The 13,541-nt window shown below is 47.5% G+C and overlaps 1 protein-coding gene across 1 annotated transcript; it reads left to right on the top strand.

Moving 5' to 3' along the window:
• The first annotated feature begins 5,608 nt into the window (after nucleotides 1-5,608).
• On the top strand, nucleotides 5,609-13,095 carry LOC131902477 (cytochrome P450 2A3). Its single transcript, XM_059253476.1, has 9 exons — nucleotides 5,609-5,796; nucleotides 6,063-6,225; nucleotides 6,925-7,074; nucleotides 7,339-7,499; nucleotides 8,789-8,965; nucleotides 10,520-10,661; nucleotides 11,087-11,274; nucleotides 11,880-12,021; nucleotides 12,717-13,095. The coding sequence occupies exons 1-9, from the start codon at nucleotides 5,617-5,619 to the stop codon at nucleotides 12,896-12,898; spliced, it is 1,485 nt and encodes a 494-aa protein (XP_059109459.1). The 5' UTR covers nucleotides 5,609-5,616; the 3' UTR covers nucleotides 12,899-13,095.
• Nucleotides 13,096-13,541: the final 446 nt, after the last annotated feature.

The following is a 13,541-nucleotide window of genomic DNA, read 5'->3' as shown; positions in this document are numbered from 1 at the left end:
ATGGGAGGAAGTGATGGAATTATATTATAATCTCAAAAGGAAAAGAAAAAATAGGAGTGGGGGAGGAGCTGATGGCTGAAGGCCTCATAAAAATTAAAGCAGAAACAAAGGCTCCCAGAGCTGGTAAAGACCCACCTCCAGGTGATGAGAATCACGTGTGGAAAACCAGCCAGGCAGGCCTCAGATGATAGGTGTTCAGGTTAAACACCAAGCTCCAAAATGAGGAAAACACATGAAGTGAATGAACAGAATTCAGAACCCACAGAGCCAAGTAAAAAGCAGCAGCCTCCTCCTTTTTGATAATGAAGGTGAAATGTAAACACTTTGACTTGGTTTTCTTTGACAGCATGAGTTGTTGTTGTTGTTTTTTTAAATAATAATTTCCTGTGTTTTTTAAAGGAACGTTTTCCCCAGTATGCTAGAGTTTCCTTCCAGGAAACTGAGGACATTGAAGAAACACATTCATGAAATGAGACCTGTCCCCATCCACCACTGGCCCACTGGCTGGAAGTGCTAGACATGGGTGTTAGCAGTTTGTTATCTCCCGTGTATGGATATGAGTATATGTAAATTATATATATTTTTTAAACTGGGATTATTAAATAAATAAATACAAATCTGTTTTTCCAGGCCATTTCCACCCCATGTGTCCATCAAACCTCTCTCTCTGCATGCATTCCACCACACGTCCTGTTGTTTTCCTTGTGGGGATGCATTCCTGGCGGAGGGTGAACAACCAGACAGAAAGGAACTTTCCTCCTCTGCTTTTCCCCTTCACATGGTTTCAACCAACACTCCCCAAACTCTTTCCTAATCCTTGTTACAACCGGGAAATCTGAAATGCAAACATTTTCTCTTTCTGACCATAGCCCTTTGTTCTCAAGGCTCACTCACTGCCTTGGTACCAGTGACCTGGGGGCAATGTACCCTGGTTGACCAGGTCATAATTGGTTAATGAACCAAAGGTTGCAACGGGGATAAAAAGTCTAATATCTCTCTTATTGAGATATACTCGTTCTTGTCTAGTTCTGGAGTTCTTTTGTATGGAGCTTACGGTAATGGGGTACGTGCTTAAGAATCATAGGTGTTTAGGGACAACTTTCTGGGGTTTCCTAAAAAAACAACAACAATAAAACCAAACCTCAGACAGCAGACAGGGCTTCAACAGGCATGGAACTTACTGACACACAGGCCATTTCCAGGCAAAATTCTCATTAGTGTAGACCCCAAAGTAAGTTGCCACTATCTTACGTTTACTTAAGATTTTCATTGGGAAATGTTTTGCTATTTGATAGAGGTAGTGGTTATATAACACGGTGAATACACTAAATGCCACTGAGCTTTTCTCTATAAACACTTAGTTCCTATGTTATTTCATCTCAATTTAAAAGAAAAGGAGAGAAGCTGAGGAGGCAGCCCAGCGGGTAAAGGGCATGTTGTATAAGCACGGGGATCCCTGCCCCCCATCAGAAGCCAGGCATGGTGGCACACACAGTTTAGTTCTATTCATCTCACAGTGCTGGGGTTGGGAGAGATGGATCCAGGAGGGTCCCTGAGCCTCACTAGCCACACAGGCTAGTCAAATTGGTGAGCTCTGGGTTCAGCAAAAATATATTAGGTCTTAATGTGGAGAGCAAATGAAGAAGATACCGTGACCTCTGTCCTCCACATGAGTACACATGCACATGTACACTAATAATAATAATAATAATAATAATAATAATAATAATAATAGTAAAAGGAAAGGCTCAGTTTGTACAGGATTATAGATTTCAGGTACGTTTGGGAGAAGCCATTTGTGTCCTGAGAGTTTGGGGTCAGAGCAAGAGGATAAGACAGGAAGTTAATAGATAAGATTAAAAGTGTGTAGGGATGGGGTGGAGGAGGGGGCAACTGTCAAACATCCATTCTATTCCACTCATCTCATGTCTGAGACCTGGCTTATGTATCAATGACTTCCTCTTCCCCCTTCTCCCTGGAGAGCCCAAACGTACTCAAAACAATACTCACAGAAGGATGTATATGCAAAGTTAGGCAAGGCAGAAGCACCTGTCATAACTTACTAATCAAACTGATAACAACATGAAGACATTCATAAACACAGAGGACTCTTGGAGACGACAGTGACTTGCTAGAAGGAGAAAGAAAAGAAGAGGCATGGATAGTCTAAGGTGAGGAGGGAAGACAGACAGCAGGGCCAAGTCCTGTGCAGCTCTATCCAGAACAATCTGAACATCTAAAGATAATCTGTACTTGCTCAAAAAATTGCTCAATAGAGCATCAGCCCTCCAGGATAAACTTTCTATTCGCAGCTCTGGGGGTGGAAGGGCCCCAGTGTTTGGCTTCAGTAAAGAAGTACTGGGGAGAGAGGTTTCTCAGATACCCTCTCTTGGTCCTGAAGGCACTCAAAACAAGATTGGCCCTTGCCATGGCTCTTGCTTGCCCACCATAACTAGACGTTAGGACCCTGTTGGTGAAGACACCACCAACTTTGGCTACAGGACATAGAGAGATCAATCTTGAACTGGCTAGCAAAGTGTCTCCTTGCTGGCTAGCTTTCATAGTGCTGGAAGGCATGGGGCAGAGACTTCTAGGGAAGAATATCTACCAGTGGTCTTATCCAGTGCTGGACACTCTATGCTACAATAAAAACCAGAGATTGCAAAAGACAGATTGAACCCATCTCCTTTTCTTGTAGATTATTAAGCTGCAATAACGTATGTATAAAATGGCTAATATTTGTTGCCTTTATGCATTAACTCATTACTACCAAGAAGTACATGCACTCAGTCCTTGAGCCCCTAAAGCTCAGTTTGTCAATGAAGTCAGCTCTTCAAGGTCACACAACAACAGAGAGGATTTCAGGGAGACTGACAGGATTTGGAGGGAGGGGCGTATCTTCCCAGGTTAGGGTTCCATTCCATGCCTTGCCCTTGCTCTTAACCACTCAACCAGAAAGGGAAACTAAGACCCACCAAAGGTAGATTTTCTGTGTTCACCACTAACTCAGTCTGGAAGCCTGTCTTGAGATACTGCACTTGCACATGTCTCTTCCAGGTGACTGCAGGCACCGATCCCTCTTTTGTGTGCCAGTGTCTCTCCCACGTGACTTCAATTCCTGCTCTGTCATTCATGTGGCTACAGAAATCAATACGAGCAAATACACTTGATCTCTCTTGAACTCTTCAAGCTCTGTTCCCATTCTAGCCCTCCCACACCTACCCCCTGTACAGATCATGGGAGCCTGCCTGAACGCTCAGGGATCCTTCCTGTTGCCACCTTCACTGAGAAACAAATTCTCCAAATTGTTCCCTTCCTCCTATTCAAGTGGAAACAAGGGGAGAGGGCTAGCTAGTGCAGGTGCAGGCTGGTAATAAGGATTAAGGAGAGATTGCTACCTGCCGAGCCTAGGCTAATCCCATTCCCCGCCTCTTCCTCTTCCAAAATCAACAAACAGCTTTTCTCTCTGCTTTCTTCTTTGCCCCTTGTTTCTCCCCAACAGGTCTCAGAGTCCAACAGCTAGAATGAGATGAGCAAGATGCCAGTCATGGGAGTTCCAGCCTCACCCACCTCCACCTGTCTAAAGCTAGGGCGCCACCTCAAGTGGTCCATTCATCAAAGCCTGCCAGTGTCCACCTGAGGCCCCTCCCAGAGTCTAGCTGAGGCCAATCTCAGCAAGCATCTCATGTTTCTGTCAGAACCTGCTGGAAGCAAATCCAGAGCCTGTATGATGCCACACGTATGCCTTCGTTCAGGCAATTCCAGTGACAACCTGCCTCCACTCTCAAGGTCCCTCTTAGCCTAAGAAGTGATTCTACTAATATCCCCTTGGTGTCAAGTTCAGTGCTAACTTCTTTCTGACCTTAGTGCTTCCTAGGGACAATCTTAATGCCAGCCTCATCCTCCTCCCTCCTGGGCTGCTTGATACTGACATAGCAACTGCCAGTGTCTTGTCTTTTGTCCACTGCAGATTCCAATCTCAGCATTTACCCTGTGGCTAAGCTTAGTCCCCATGTCGCTCCCAGGCTGAGCTGGGCCAGGCAATGAAGAGAAGAGTGAATTAAATTCCAGCTCCTTTATGATCTTGGCAATCTTGGTGAGGTTGATGATGCGCCAACTCCGTAATTACTAACATCCCATAGATGGTATACACATAATCTTCCTGGAGAGATGGTTCATAAAAAAAGTAACTGTCCTGATTATTTAGAAGAATTTCAGTGTGGGAGAACAGTGGCCACTCTTCCCTTCCCTGTGGCCACCCTTAGCATCCCAGGGTCCTCTTCTGTTCCCCATGCCAGATGCTTACCTAAGTCTGTCTACCTCCGTTCTCTTTTCCTGTTAATAACATCCCCTGGCAATGCAGCCATCAGCCCACTTACCACACACCTCAATTATAACACCCTCCCACCCCCAATGCTCTCTTCCCACTGGTGGGGAAAGAAGTCTAGAAAGAGAAAGCTGAAAATGTAGGCTAAGGTGGATTTTGATGCCTTTGGCTTGCAGGCTTTTATCTGTGACCCCATGCCACCCTCCATGCATCCATATGTAAAGTGGGGAACTTTTGTAAACAACAACAACAATGAGCCAGTGAACCCAGTGGCCTTTCCTAAGGATCAGGGATAGGAATGGGGAGGGAGGCTTTTATAAATTAGAACTTTTCTACCATAGTCGTGGTTGTTATCATCATTTCTCAAGACCTAGACAGTCCTTCTGACAACCATGAACCTCAGATGTTGTCTTTAGTACTGTACAAAGTTCCATTGGAATAGGATTTTGGTCTTCCCCACCTTTCCTAGATCCTATGTTCCAGAGGTCTATCCTAGACTCAGGTACTTCCCCAAGGGTTCTAGGAATCAAGAGATAGCCTGGGGCCAAAACCAAAGTATATTCCCACCCAAGTATAAGTATAGACTCCAGGATCCTGTTGGGATCTGCATATACTTCTCGCCAGTACTCATCCACAGTCGTTCTCACCTCAACATCCACAACCCATAGCCCTGGAGTCTCCCCTTCTTAGTTCCTTAAATTCAGGACCCTCTTCATTGGAAGATCCCCAGAGTTAGGTGTGGTGGTGTAGGCCTTTAATCCCAGCACCCTGGAGGCAGAGATAGATGGATCTCTGTGGTCTACACATTGAGCTCAGGCCAGGCAAAACTACATAGTGAGAACTTGTCTCAAGTAAGGGAGAAAATGGACTTTCAAATTCATAGCCATTCATCCTGTTTCAAGCTAATGAAATATAGGATTCTTCTCTCCTGAGACCCTAATATCACATCGTTTTGGTCCCTTCCCAGGGGACCCCGCATAAATGTTATGAAGGATTCGGTTCTGGCTTCTGTCTAGCGATCCATTCCTGTGTAACACATAGCCCTGCAATACTACTTTCTCAGATGTCACAAGTTCAGTCTACTCCCTGCTAATCCCTCTTGGGGCCCTCCTCCTCCTTGATTGTTGGCTATATCCCAAGCTTAGTGCATGATGGAGGCGTAGTCTGGAGGTGAAATGAGACAATTACATAATCAAGACCAAAGGCCACCCACCCTTCTACCTCAGGATATATAAAAGCAAACTAATTCAGCTATCACCATCTGTCTGTCTGTCACCCTCATCACCACCATGCTGGCCTCTGGACTGCTCCTGGTGACCGTGCTGGCCTTCCTCATTGTCCTGGTCTTGATGTCTGTCTGGAAGCAGAGGAAGCTCTCAGGGAAGCTGCCTCCAGGACCCACCCCATTGCCCTTCATCGGGAACTACCTTCAGCTGAACACAGAGCAGATGTACAACTCCCTCATGAAGGTGCCACTGAGCAGGGAGATGGGTAGAACGGGGGCATGGAGGGATGCCCAATTTTGATTGAAGCTTTGTGGTAGGGTATCGACCAGGCGGGAGTACAATTTTAGGCCGGGGGAATTGTGACGAATTAGCAACCAATTCCTAGGCATGTGAGATCACGTCTTGGGACATCCCATCTGATAGCTGTTAGAACTCCAGAGAAATGAATCCCAGACCTGACATCAAGGTCTGACCCCTCCCCTCTAACCCCACTCATCCATCTCCATCAGATCAGCGAACGCTACGGCCCTGTGTTCACCATCCACCTGGGGCCTCGCCGAATTGTGGTACTATGCGGACAGGAAGCTGTCAAGGAGGCTCTGGTAGATCAAGCTGAGGAATTCAGTGGGCGTGGCGAGCAGGCCACCTTTGACTGGCTCTTCAAAGGCTATGGTGAGGGGGACAAGATAGAGGGGAACGTGGCAGGGGACATTTAGAAGGCATCATTTTCCTCAGCCTTGTCCCTTCAAGGCTATCTTCTCACATTGGTGCCTCCTGCTGTGTCAGGTCTGGACCCGTTGCGTCCTAATCTCCCGGTCTCTTTCTGCATGTGTATCCTGATCCACCACCCATGCCTCCTCTTGCGCCTTGGGATTCCTCTAACCAAATCCTCTGAAGGCTCTGAAGGCTCTGAAAGCTTTCCCCCCACCCCACACCATCATTCTTAGCTTCTGTGATTGCCGGTGATACTGTCTCTCTTCCTCTCCGCTGCTTTCTTCCTCCACTGTCAGAACATCTGTTCCCAAGTCCAATCTCCCGACAACAACCCTTCCCAGACTCTCTTTGTGTCTCTCTCCCTATTTCCCTCTCTTCCCTAGCTCAATTATAAATCTTTCACAACTGTATCCACCCACAGATCTCCACAGTCTCCCTTCTCCCGCCTCTGCCCTGTCCCTCTGTCTCTGCGCCTCTTGCATCTGTCCTTCTGTCTCCCTCTTTCTACTGTCCTCTGACTTGCTCTCTTTTTTATCCGTAGTTTTGTGGCACCGTCTGTGTGCATCTTTCTCCTCTTGGGGAACAGCGCAAAGGTGGTCAGTGGCCAGCCACGCCCCTCTTCTCTGACTTCTCCCTGTCCCTCACTCACCTTCCCAGGAGTAGCCTTCAGCAGCGGCGAGCGCGCCAAGCAGCTGCGGCGCTTTTCCATCGCCACGCTGCGGGACTTTGGCGTGGGCAAGCGTGGCATCGAGGAGCGCATCCAAGAGGAGGCTGGCTTTCTCCTGGAGGCATTCCGGAAGACAAACGGTAAGCAGAGCCCTGCAAGTTCTCAGGACCGACCAAGGGGAAGATACCATAGGAAAAGCAGCACTATGATCCAGGATGGGAACTAAGCCAGGAAAGAGCGCCCTGGTCCCCGCTGTGGGTCCTTGTGCCCGGGTTTTGGCGGACTCCGCACTGCAGCCGGTGCTCATTTTGAATTCTCTGATTCAAAGTATCTGATGCTATCACCCCGTGAGGCTTTTTTCCGAGTTCCAACGTCTCCATCTCCTTCCCCCTCCCCACCCATAGGTGCTCTCATTGACCCCACCTTCTACCTGAGCAGAACAGTCTCCAACGTCATTAGCTCCATCGTTTTCGGGGACCGCTTTGACTATGAGGACAAAGAGTTCCTGTCACTGCTGAGGATGATGCTGGGAAGCTTCCAGTTCACGGCTACCTCCACGGGGCAGGTAACCCGTTTCAGCCTTGTCCTACCACCCGCAGACCACAGCTGCCAGCTCACTACCAAACTGCCAGCCTCCTTCCACCAGGGACCTTCAAAGTAGCCCGACATTTGGGCCAGAACAGATGTCAATATACCGCTGTGGCAGAAATCAAAGCCAGCAGTGTACACACACACACAGAGCTGTCTCAGCTGGGCGTGCGTTACCATCACAATTCATTTTACTCTCTAGCATGAGGTCGCTACAGGAGGGCCCGCTGAATACACTAGCCCCCTTCAGTTCCCAGTTGTCAGATGCTGCAAAATCCAGGTCACTCAAATCACATGTCGTCTGCAAAATGTTCGGAGCCAGCACACTGGACTATGTAGATGAGTACCACTTACTCAGCCACGGAAATAGCAAAATGTCTGCACAGAATGCCCCTCAAACACCCCAGTTAAGGGTCTTCCAACACAGTTCACTCACACACCTAAGTAGGGCCCTTTGTGCAGCCGTTGGATTAACAATGCAGGTGGATATGTGAATATCAGCACTACTTCAAAATACTTATTTTTTTTATTTTTTAAACCAGCGTATATTGTGTATTGAGCCTATTCACCCCCATATCCCCTACCTCCCCTTTTCCCACACCTCCTCCTCCTTTAGTCCTCTCTGTCCCCTGAAACCGTTTTTCTTCCACTTCCAAGATATACATGTACATATGTACACAGATTTAACGTATCTGTACCATAAATGGAAAAAATGCATGAGTTCTCTCGCTAAGACTCATTAAATTTGCTTAATATGATTATCTCCAGTTGAACCCATTTTCCCGAAAATGCTGTAACTTTGTTTTTAATGGTCGAAAAATAATTCAGCTGTGTATATAGATCACATTTTCCTTTTCCATTGCACTGTTTTTGGACATTCAGGTTGATTGCATAATTTATCTATTGTGACTATCCAGCACTAATTTAATGTTGGAATGCCTGTTAAAACTCACCAATCCAAATCCCGTTAGTATATGAATAGCTGTCTCAAGTTACCCAACCACCTAAACATCTACATCGGCAACTCCTACCAACAACTGGCTGCCTCCCACCCCAGCCTCACCCGAATACCCTAAACCTGCATGTGTTCCCAAATCCATCTCATTTAAAACCTTGAACAATAGCCCTCACGATTGAACTATAAGAAAACTCTGTTGCCACACAGCCCCACCTGGATGCCTAAACTCCTGGACAGGAGATGTGAATGTCCCTCATCTTTTGTCCAATGACAACTGCCTTGGTTTCTCATTCCCTTCCCACCATCAGCTCTACGAGATGTTCTCCTCCGTGATGAAGCACCTGCCAGGGTCACAGCAACAAGCCTTTAAGGAACTGCAGGGGCTGGAGGACTTCATAGCCAAGAAGGTGGAACAGAACCAGCGCACCCTGGATCCCAATTCCCCAAGGGACTTCATTGACTCCTTCCTCATCCGCATGCTGGAGGTAAACCCAGAAGACAGGGAGCAGGATGGGAGGTTCAAAGCCAAGTAGGATGAAATCAAGCATGGGGAGGGGGGAGTTAACAGAGAACCACTCATCGGTCTGCTCGTTATAAACCTCATTCAACATCACTGTCCCATCCACTACTCCCTTATTCTCGGGAGGGCGTACAGGCTGAGGTAGCAGCCAGTGTACAGGGCTGCCATGTTCCTGGCACTGTTTTAAAGGTGTAGTTTTATTCATTAGTTAGCACCCACAACTCTTGAGTGAGGTTGCATTTCGACTCCCATTTTACAAATGAGGAGGCTGCAGCTCTGCAGATATAGGTGACTGTCTGATGGCACAGCAAGGAGGCTGTGCATCCCACCTCACTGACTGAGGCTGGTGCTTTCAGCTGACACACCATTTGCCTTTGCCTGTCTTCGTTGCCATTTGCATCTGTATGATCTGAGCTTTAGCGTGACCTTCTCCCATCTGTTCGGAACAAAGATGGAGATTTTGTCATCGGTGGCTTTGAGATAGGATCTTGCTATGTAGCCCTGACTGGCCTGAAACTTGTGTGTAGTCCAGGCTAGCCTCCAACCTGTGGTAGTCCTCCTGGATCTGCTCTCTGGAGACTGGGATTCCCAGCGTGTGGCATCTGGCCAAGATGGAACTTCATGTTGTCTGAAGTGCAAAGGACTGAGGGATGGGATTCCTCTAGGAAATATTAAGGTTTATAATTAACAAATAGGATCTCATCGCCTAAAATCCCTGGCTCAGTGGTTATGAGCACTGGCTGCTCTTTCAGAGCACTGGGGTTCAACTCCCAGCATCCATATTGCAGTTCACCACCATGAGATTCCAGTCGCAGTGGATTCGAAGCCGCCTGATGTGTCTTCTGGCCTCTGTGGTTACTGAACACGCATAGTGCTCTGACACACATGTGGGCAAAACACCCAGGCACAGAAAAATAATTTTTAAAAAGCTCTGTGTCTGTCTCAGAAAAACCGTCTCTAGTTTTCACTGACTCCCTCCATCATGATGTCCTGGCCCCAGCCTTTCCTTCCTAAATATTTCTACCATTTAAAAACTGACAAGTAATCTGGGTGGTGGTGGTGGTGGTGGTGGTGGTGGCGGCGGTGGCGGCGGCGGCGGCAGCGGCGGCGGCGGTGGCGCACGCCTTTAATCCCAGCACTAGGGAGGCAGAGGCACACGGATCTCTGTGAGTTCAATGCCAGCCTGGTCTACAGACTGAGTTCCAGGACAGGCTCCAAAGCTACACAGAGAAACCCTGCCTCAAAAAACAAACAAACAAATAAAAAACTGACCACTAAATTGGTCATTAGAGATCAGACAATTAACTAAGTCATAAATGACAGAAGAGCACTAGATTAGGGTACTGGATCCTTTCCAAAGGTCTGAAACTGGAGAGAACCTGGCATAGCCAGGATCCCTCTTCGCACCTCAGGTCTGGGCCAAAGAGAAGTGAATTCAGGTGGGGGGAAGTTTGGACAAAACAGAAGGACACCAAGAGCATAAGGAGTGGGTTGGACTTGAATCTTTCCCTCCCTGCAGGAGAAGAAGAACCCCAACACAGAGTTCTACATGAAAAACTTGGTGATGACTACACTGAATCTCTTCTTTGCCGGCACAGAGACCGTCAGCACAACCCTACGCTATGGCTTTCTGTTGCTCATGAAGCACCCAGATGTGGAGGGTAAGGCTGCAAGGAATGGGAAGGGGGACTGTGTGTCGTAGATTCTAAATTCGCTTCTCTGATCTCCACAATATCCCCTACCTCTCTCAAGAAAACAGACTCTCAGATAGCTATTCCTTGCTCTGCAGAGACAGAGAGAGAGCTGATGGGCACTGGGCTCTAGTTGTTCAATCAACTGGTGTGTTGCTCATCTGAACTTCAAAGGAACCACTTCCTGATCCCCCAGACCCTGCCTAAATCTCCTTCCTCACAATTCTCACATAATTCTGGTATGATCACAAGAACCTCTTCCAACAATGCGGATGACTTGCATGTACTGACGATGATTGACACTGTTTCAAGGCCTCCACCCAGTTCTACATTTTTGCACTATCATCCCTAGAATGAGGTTCTTGGACCCCTAAACACATCTCTCTTCTTCTCAGCCAAAGTCCACGAGGAGATTGACAGAGTGATTGGCAAGAACCGGCAACCCAAATATGAGGACCGCTTGAAGATGCCCTACACAGAGGCTGTGATCCATGAGATTCAGAGATTTGGAGACATGATCCCCATGGGCCTGGCTCGCAGGGTCACCAAGGACACCAAGTTCCGGGACTTCCTCATCCCCAAGGTGCTGACTCACCAGCCTATAGTGATCGCCAACTCTCTTCATGGGCCTGCAGGTCCTCCTCCTCATTAGAAACCACCCAACCCTCTCTCACTTTCTCAGCGACAGGCTTTCTCTGCCAGTACACCTCTCCACCCTCCTATGTAGAGTCTCCTTCCTACATCTTGATTTTCTCTTAGACTTTCTGACCCAGGAGTTTCAACTCCGTGCCTCCCAAACATCAAGTCTCAAGACATATAAACTTAATTTACCTAGATCTTCTGTCAGGGGCAGGAGTCACATGTCTGCCATGGATCCTGTTTAGGGGTACATAAATCCAATACACTCTAGTTCTTGACTTGAGAGACATGAAGTGCACATCCTTCAATCTCCCGCCCCAGAAGACAGGCCTCATGTCACTTACTCACCCTGTCTCATATAATATGAGCCCACACCTCCTGTCTCAAGGATAATGACCTCACATTCCTCAAAACCCCTCCCTCAAAGCCCCCCCAACTCACATATTTATCTTTATCTTCACCTGGGATACCCTAACTTACCCCTCTAACCCCTATGGGCCAACAGGGCACTCATCCAAATCTACCTTATCAAATCTTCCTCACCGGCAGGGCACTGAAGTGTTTCCTATGCTGGGCTCTGTGCTGAGGGACCCCAAGTTCTTCTCCAACCCCAAAGACTTCAACCCAAAGCACTTCCTGGATGACAAGGGGCAGTTTAAGAAGAATGATGCGTTTGTGCCCTTTTCCATAGGTAAGAAGTCACCATGTAGTGCCAGACCACTGCTCACACCAACAGAAACACCTCACCCACAGCTTCCCTCTGATGAAACCAAATATCTCTTCATCTTGGAAGATTCTCTTGGCTCAAACCCTCAGCCACTCGGCTGCAACTCCCATAATTCCCAAGCACCATGTATCTGGACCCTGGAAAAGTGATGTTCAAATTGTAGTGGTAGATGAGGGGCAATGAAATCTCAAACTAAGTCAGAGATCTTTCTCAGGTCCAACAACCAGTTCTTAGAAAGACTGTGGCAGCTGGGCGTGGTGGTGCTTGCCTTTAATCCCAGCACTCAGGAGGCAGAGACAGAAGGATCTCTGTGAGTTCAAGGCCAGCCTGGTCTACAGAGAGAGTTCCAGGACAACCAGGGCGACACAGAGAAGCCCTGTCTCAAAAAAAAAACAAAAAAGAAAGAAAAGAAAGGATGTGGCTATACGGCAGCCATGCTGGAGAAGCCAGACTTCCTCTGTAGGGAAGGCAATCCACATTTCTCATTGTTGCAGCCTAGCGTGGATCAACCTTCCACAAGTATGAGGGAAACTGAGGCTCAGACGTTAGAGCCTTCCTTAAAGGTCTTAGCCCTTCCTCCCACGGAGAACGCAGGCAGGGATTTGCCACGTGGGTGACGTCAAGAACTGGCTTCACCTTCCTCTATCTCCTCTCTTTAGGAAAGCGGTACTGCTTCGGAGAAGGACTGGCTAGAATGGAGCTCTTTCTCTTCCTCACGAACATCTTGCAGAACTTCCGTTTCAGATCCGCACAGGCACCCCAGGACATTGATGTGTCCCCTAGACTCGTGGGCTTTGCCACGATCCCACCAAACTACACCATGAGTTTCTTGTCTCGTTAAGCCAGGGCTGGATGAGGGTAAAGGGAAGGATGAAGACCAGGCTAGTGGGGGCCTGGGGACTTAGGAGGGGTCAGAGGGGCAGGAGAGACAGAGGACGTGAATAGACTTGCTGAAGGGAGACTGCCATTTCAAAGGTAGAGCGAGAGAAAGGAGAAATTTATACTATGTTGTGAATAGTAGTAGTAGTAGTAATAATAATAATAATAAAGTAGACATTATTTATAAACTAAGTATTCTTTGTCAAGTTTATGCTAAAGGGTCTTGAGATCCCACTTAATGCTCATACATGGAAAGGAAAGAGAGTTCATGTCCATTTTACTAGTGAGATATATTCTTGAGTTATAATGTTTCCTTAGTCTAAGTTTACTGAAGTCTCACCAATTCCAAGAGCTCAATAATACTTGGACGAATATCTGTGTGCATTGGCCTTGGGTAGATTTTCAAATATCACCACCCTTCAGATAAAACGAGAGCTCATTCTATTGCCACATCATCCTGTCCAGAGGTAATCCAGAACTTCGGGTGGGCAGCCAACCTGGCTTCACCATTCACTCACCCACACTTTGATCCACTTTCGAGGAATTGATAACCAGGGCATCATCACCCATGCCTTGTTAGTTAAAGTCATTGCGTCTGACTCAGA

This window comes from Peromyscus eremicus, chromosome 1 (assembly GCF_949786415.1).
Source record: "Peromyscus eremicus chromosome 1, PerEre_H2_v1, whole genome shotgun sequence".
In the NCBI taxonomy this organism is placed as follows: domain Eukaryota; kingdom Metazoa; phylum Chordata; class Mammalia; order Rodentia; family Cricetidae; genus Peromyscus; species Peromyscus eremicus.
Note: the sequence above shows the minus strand (reverse complement) of the source record. Positions and strands in the feature narration are given on the sequence as shown.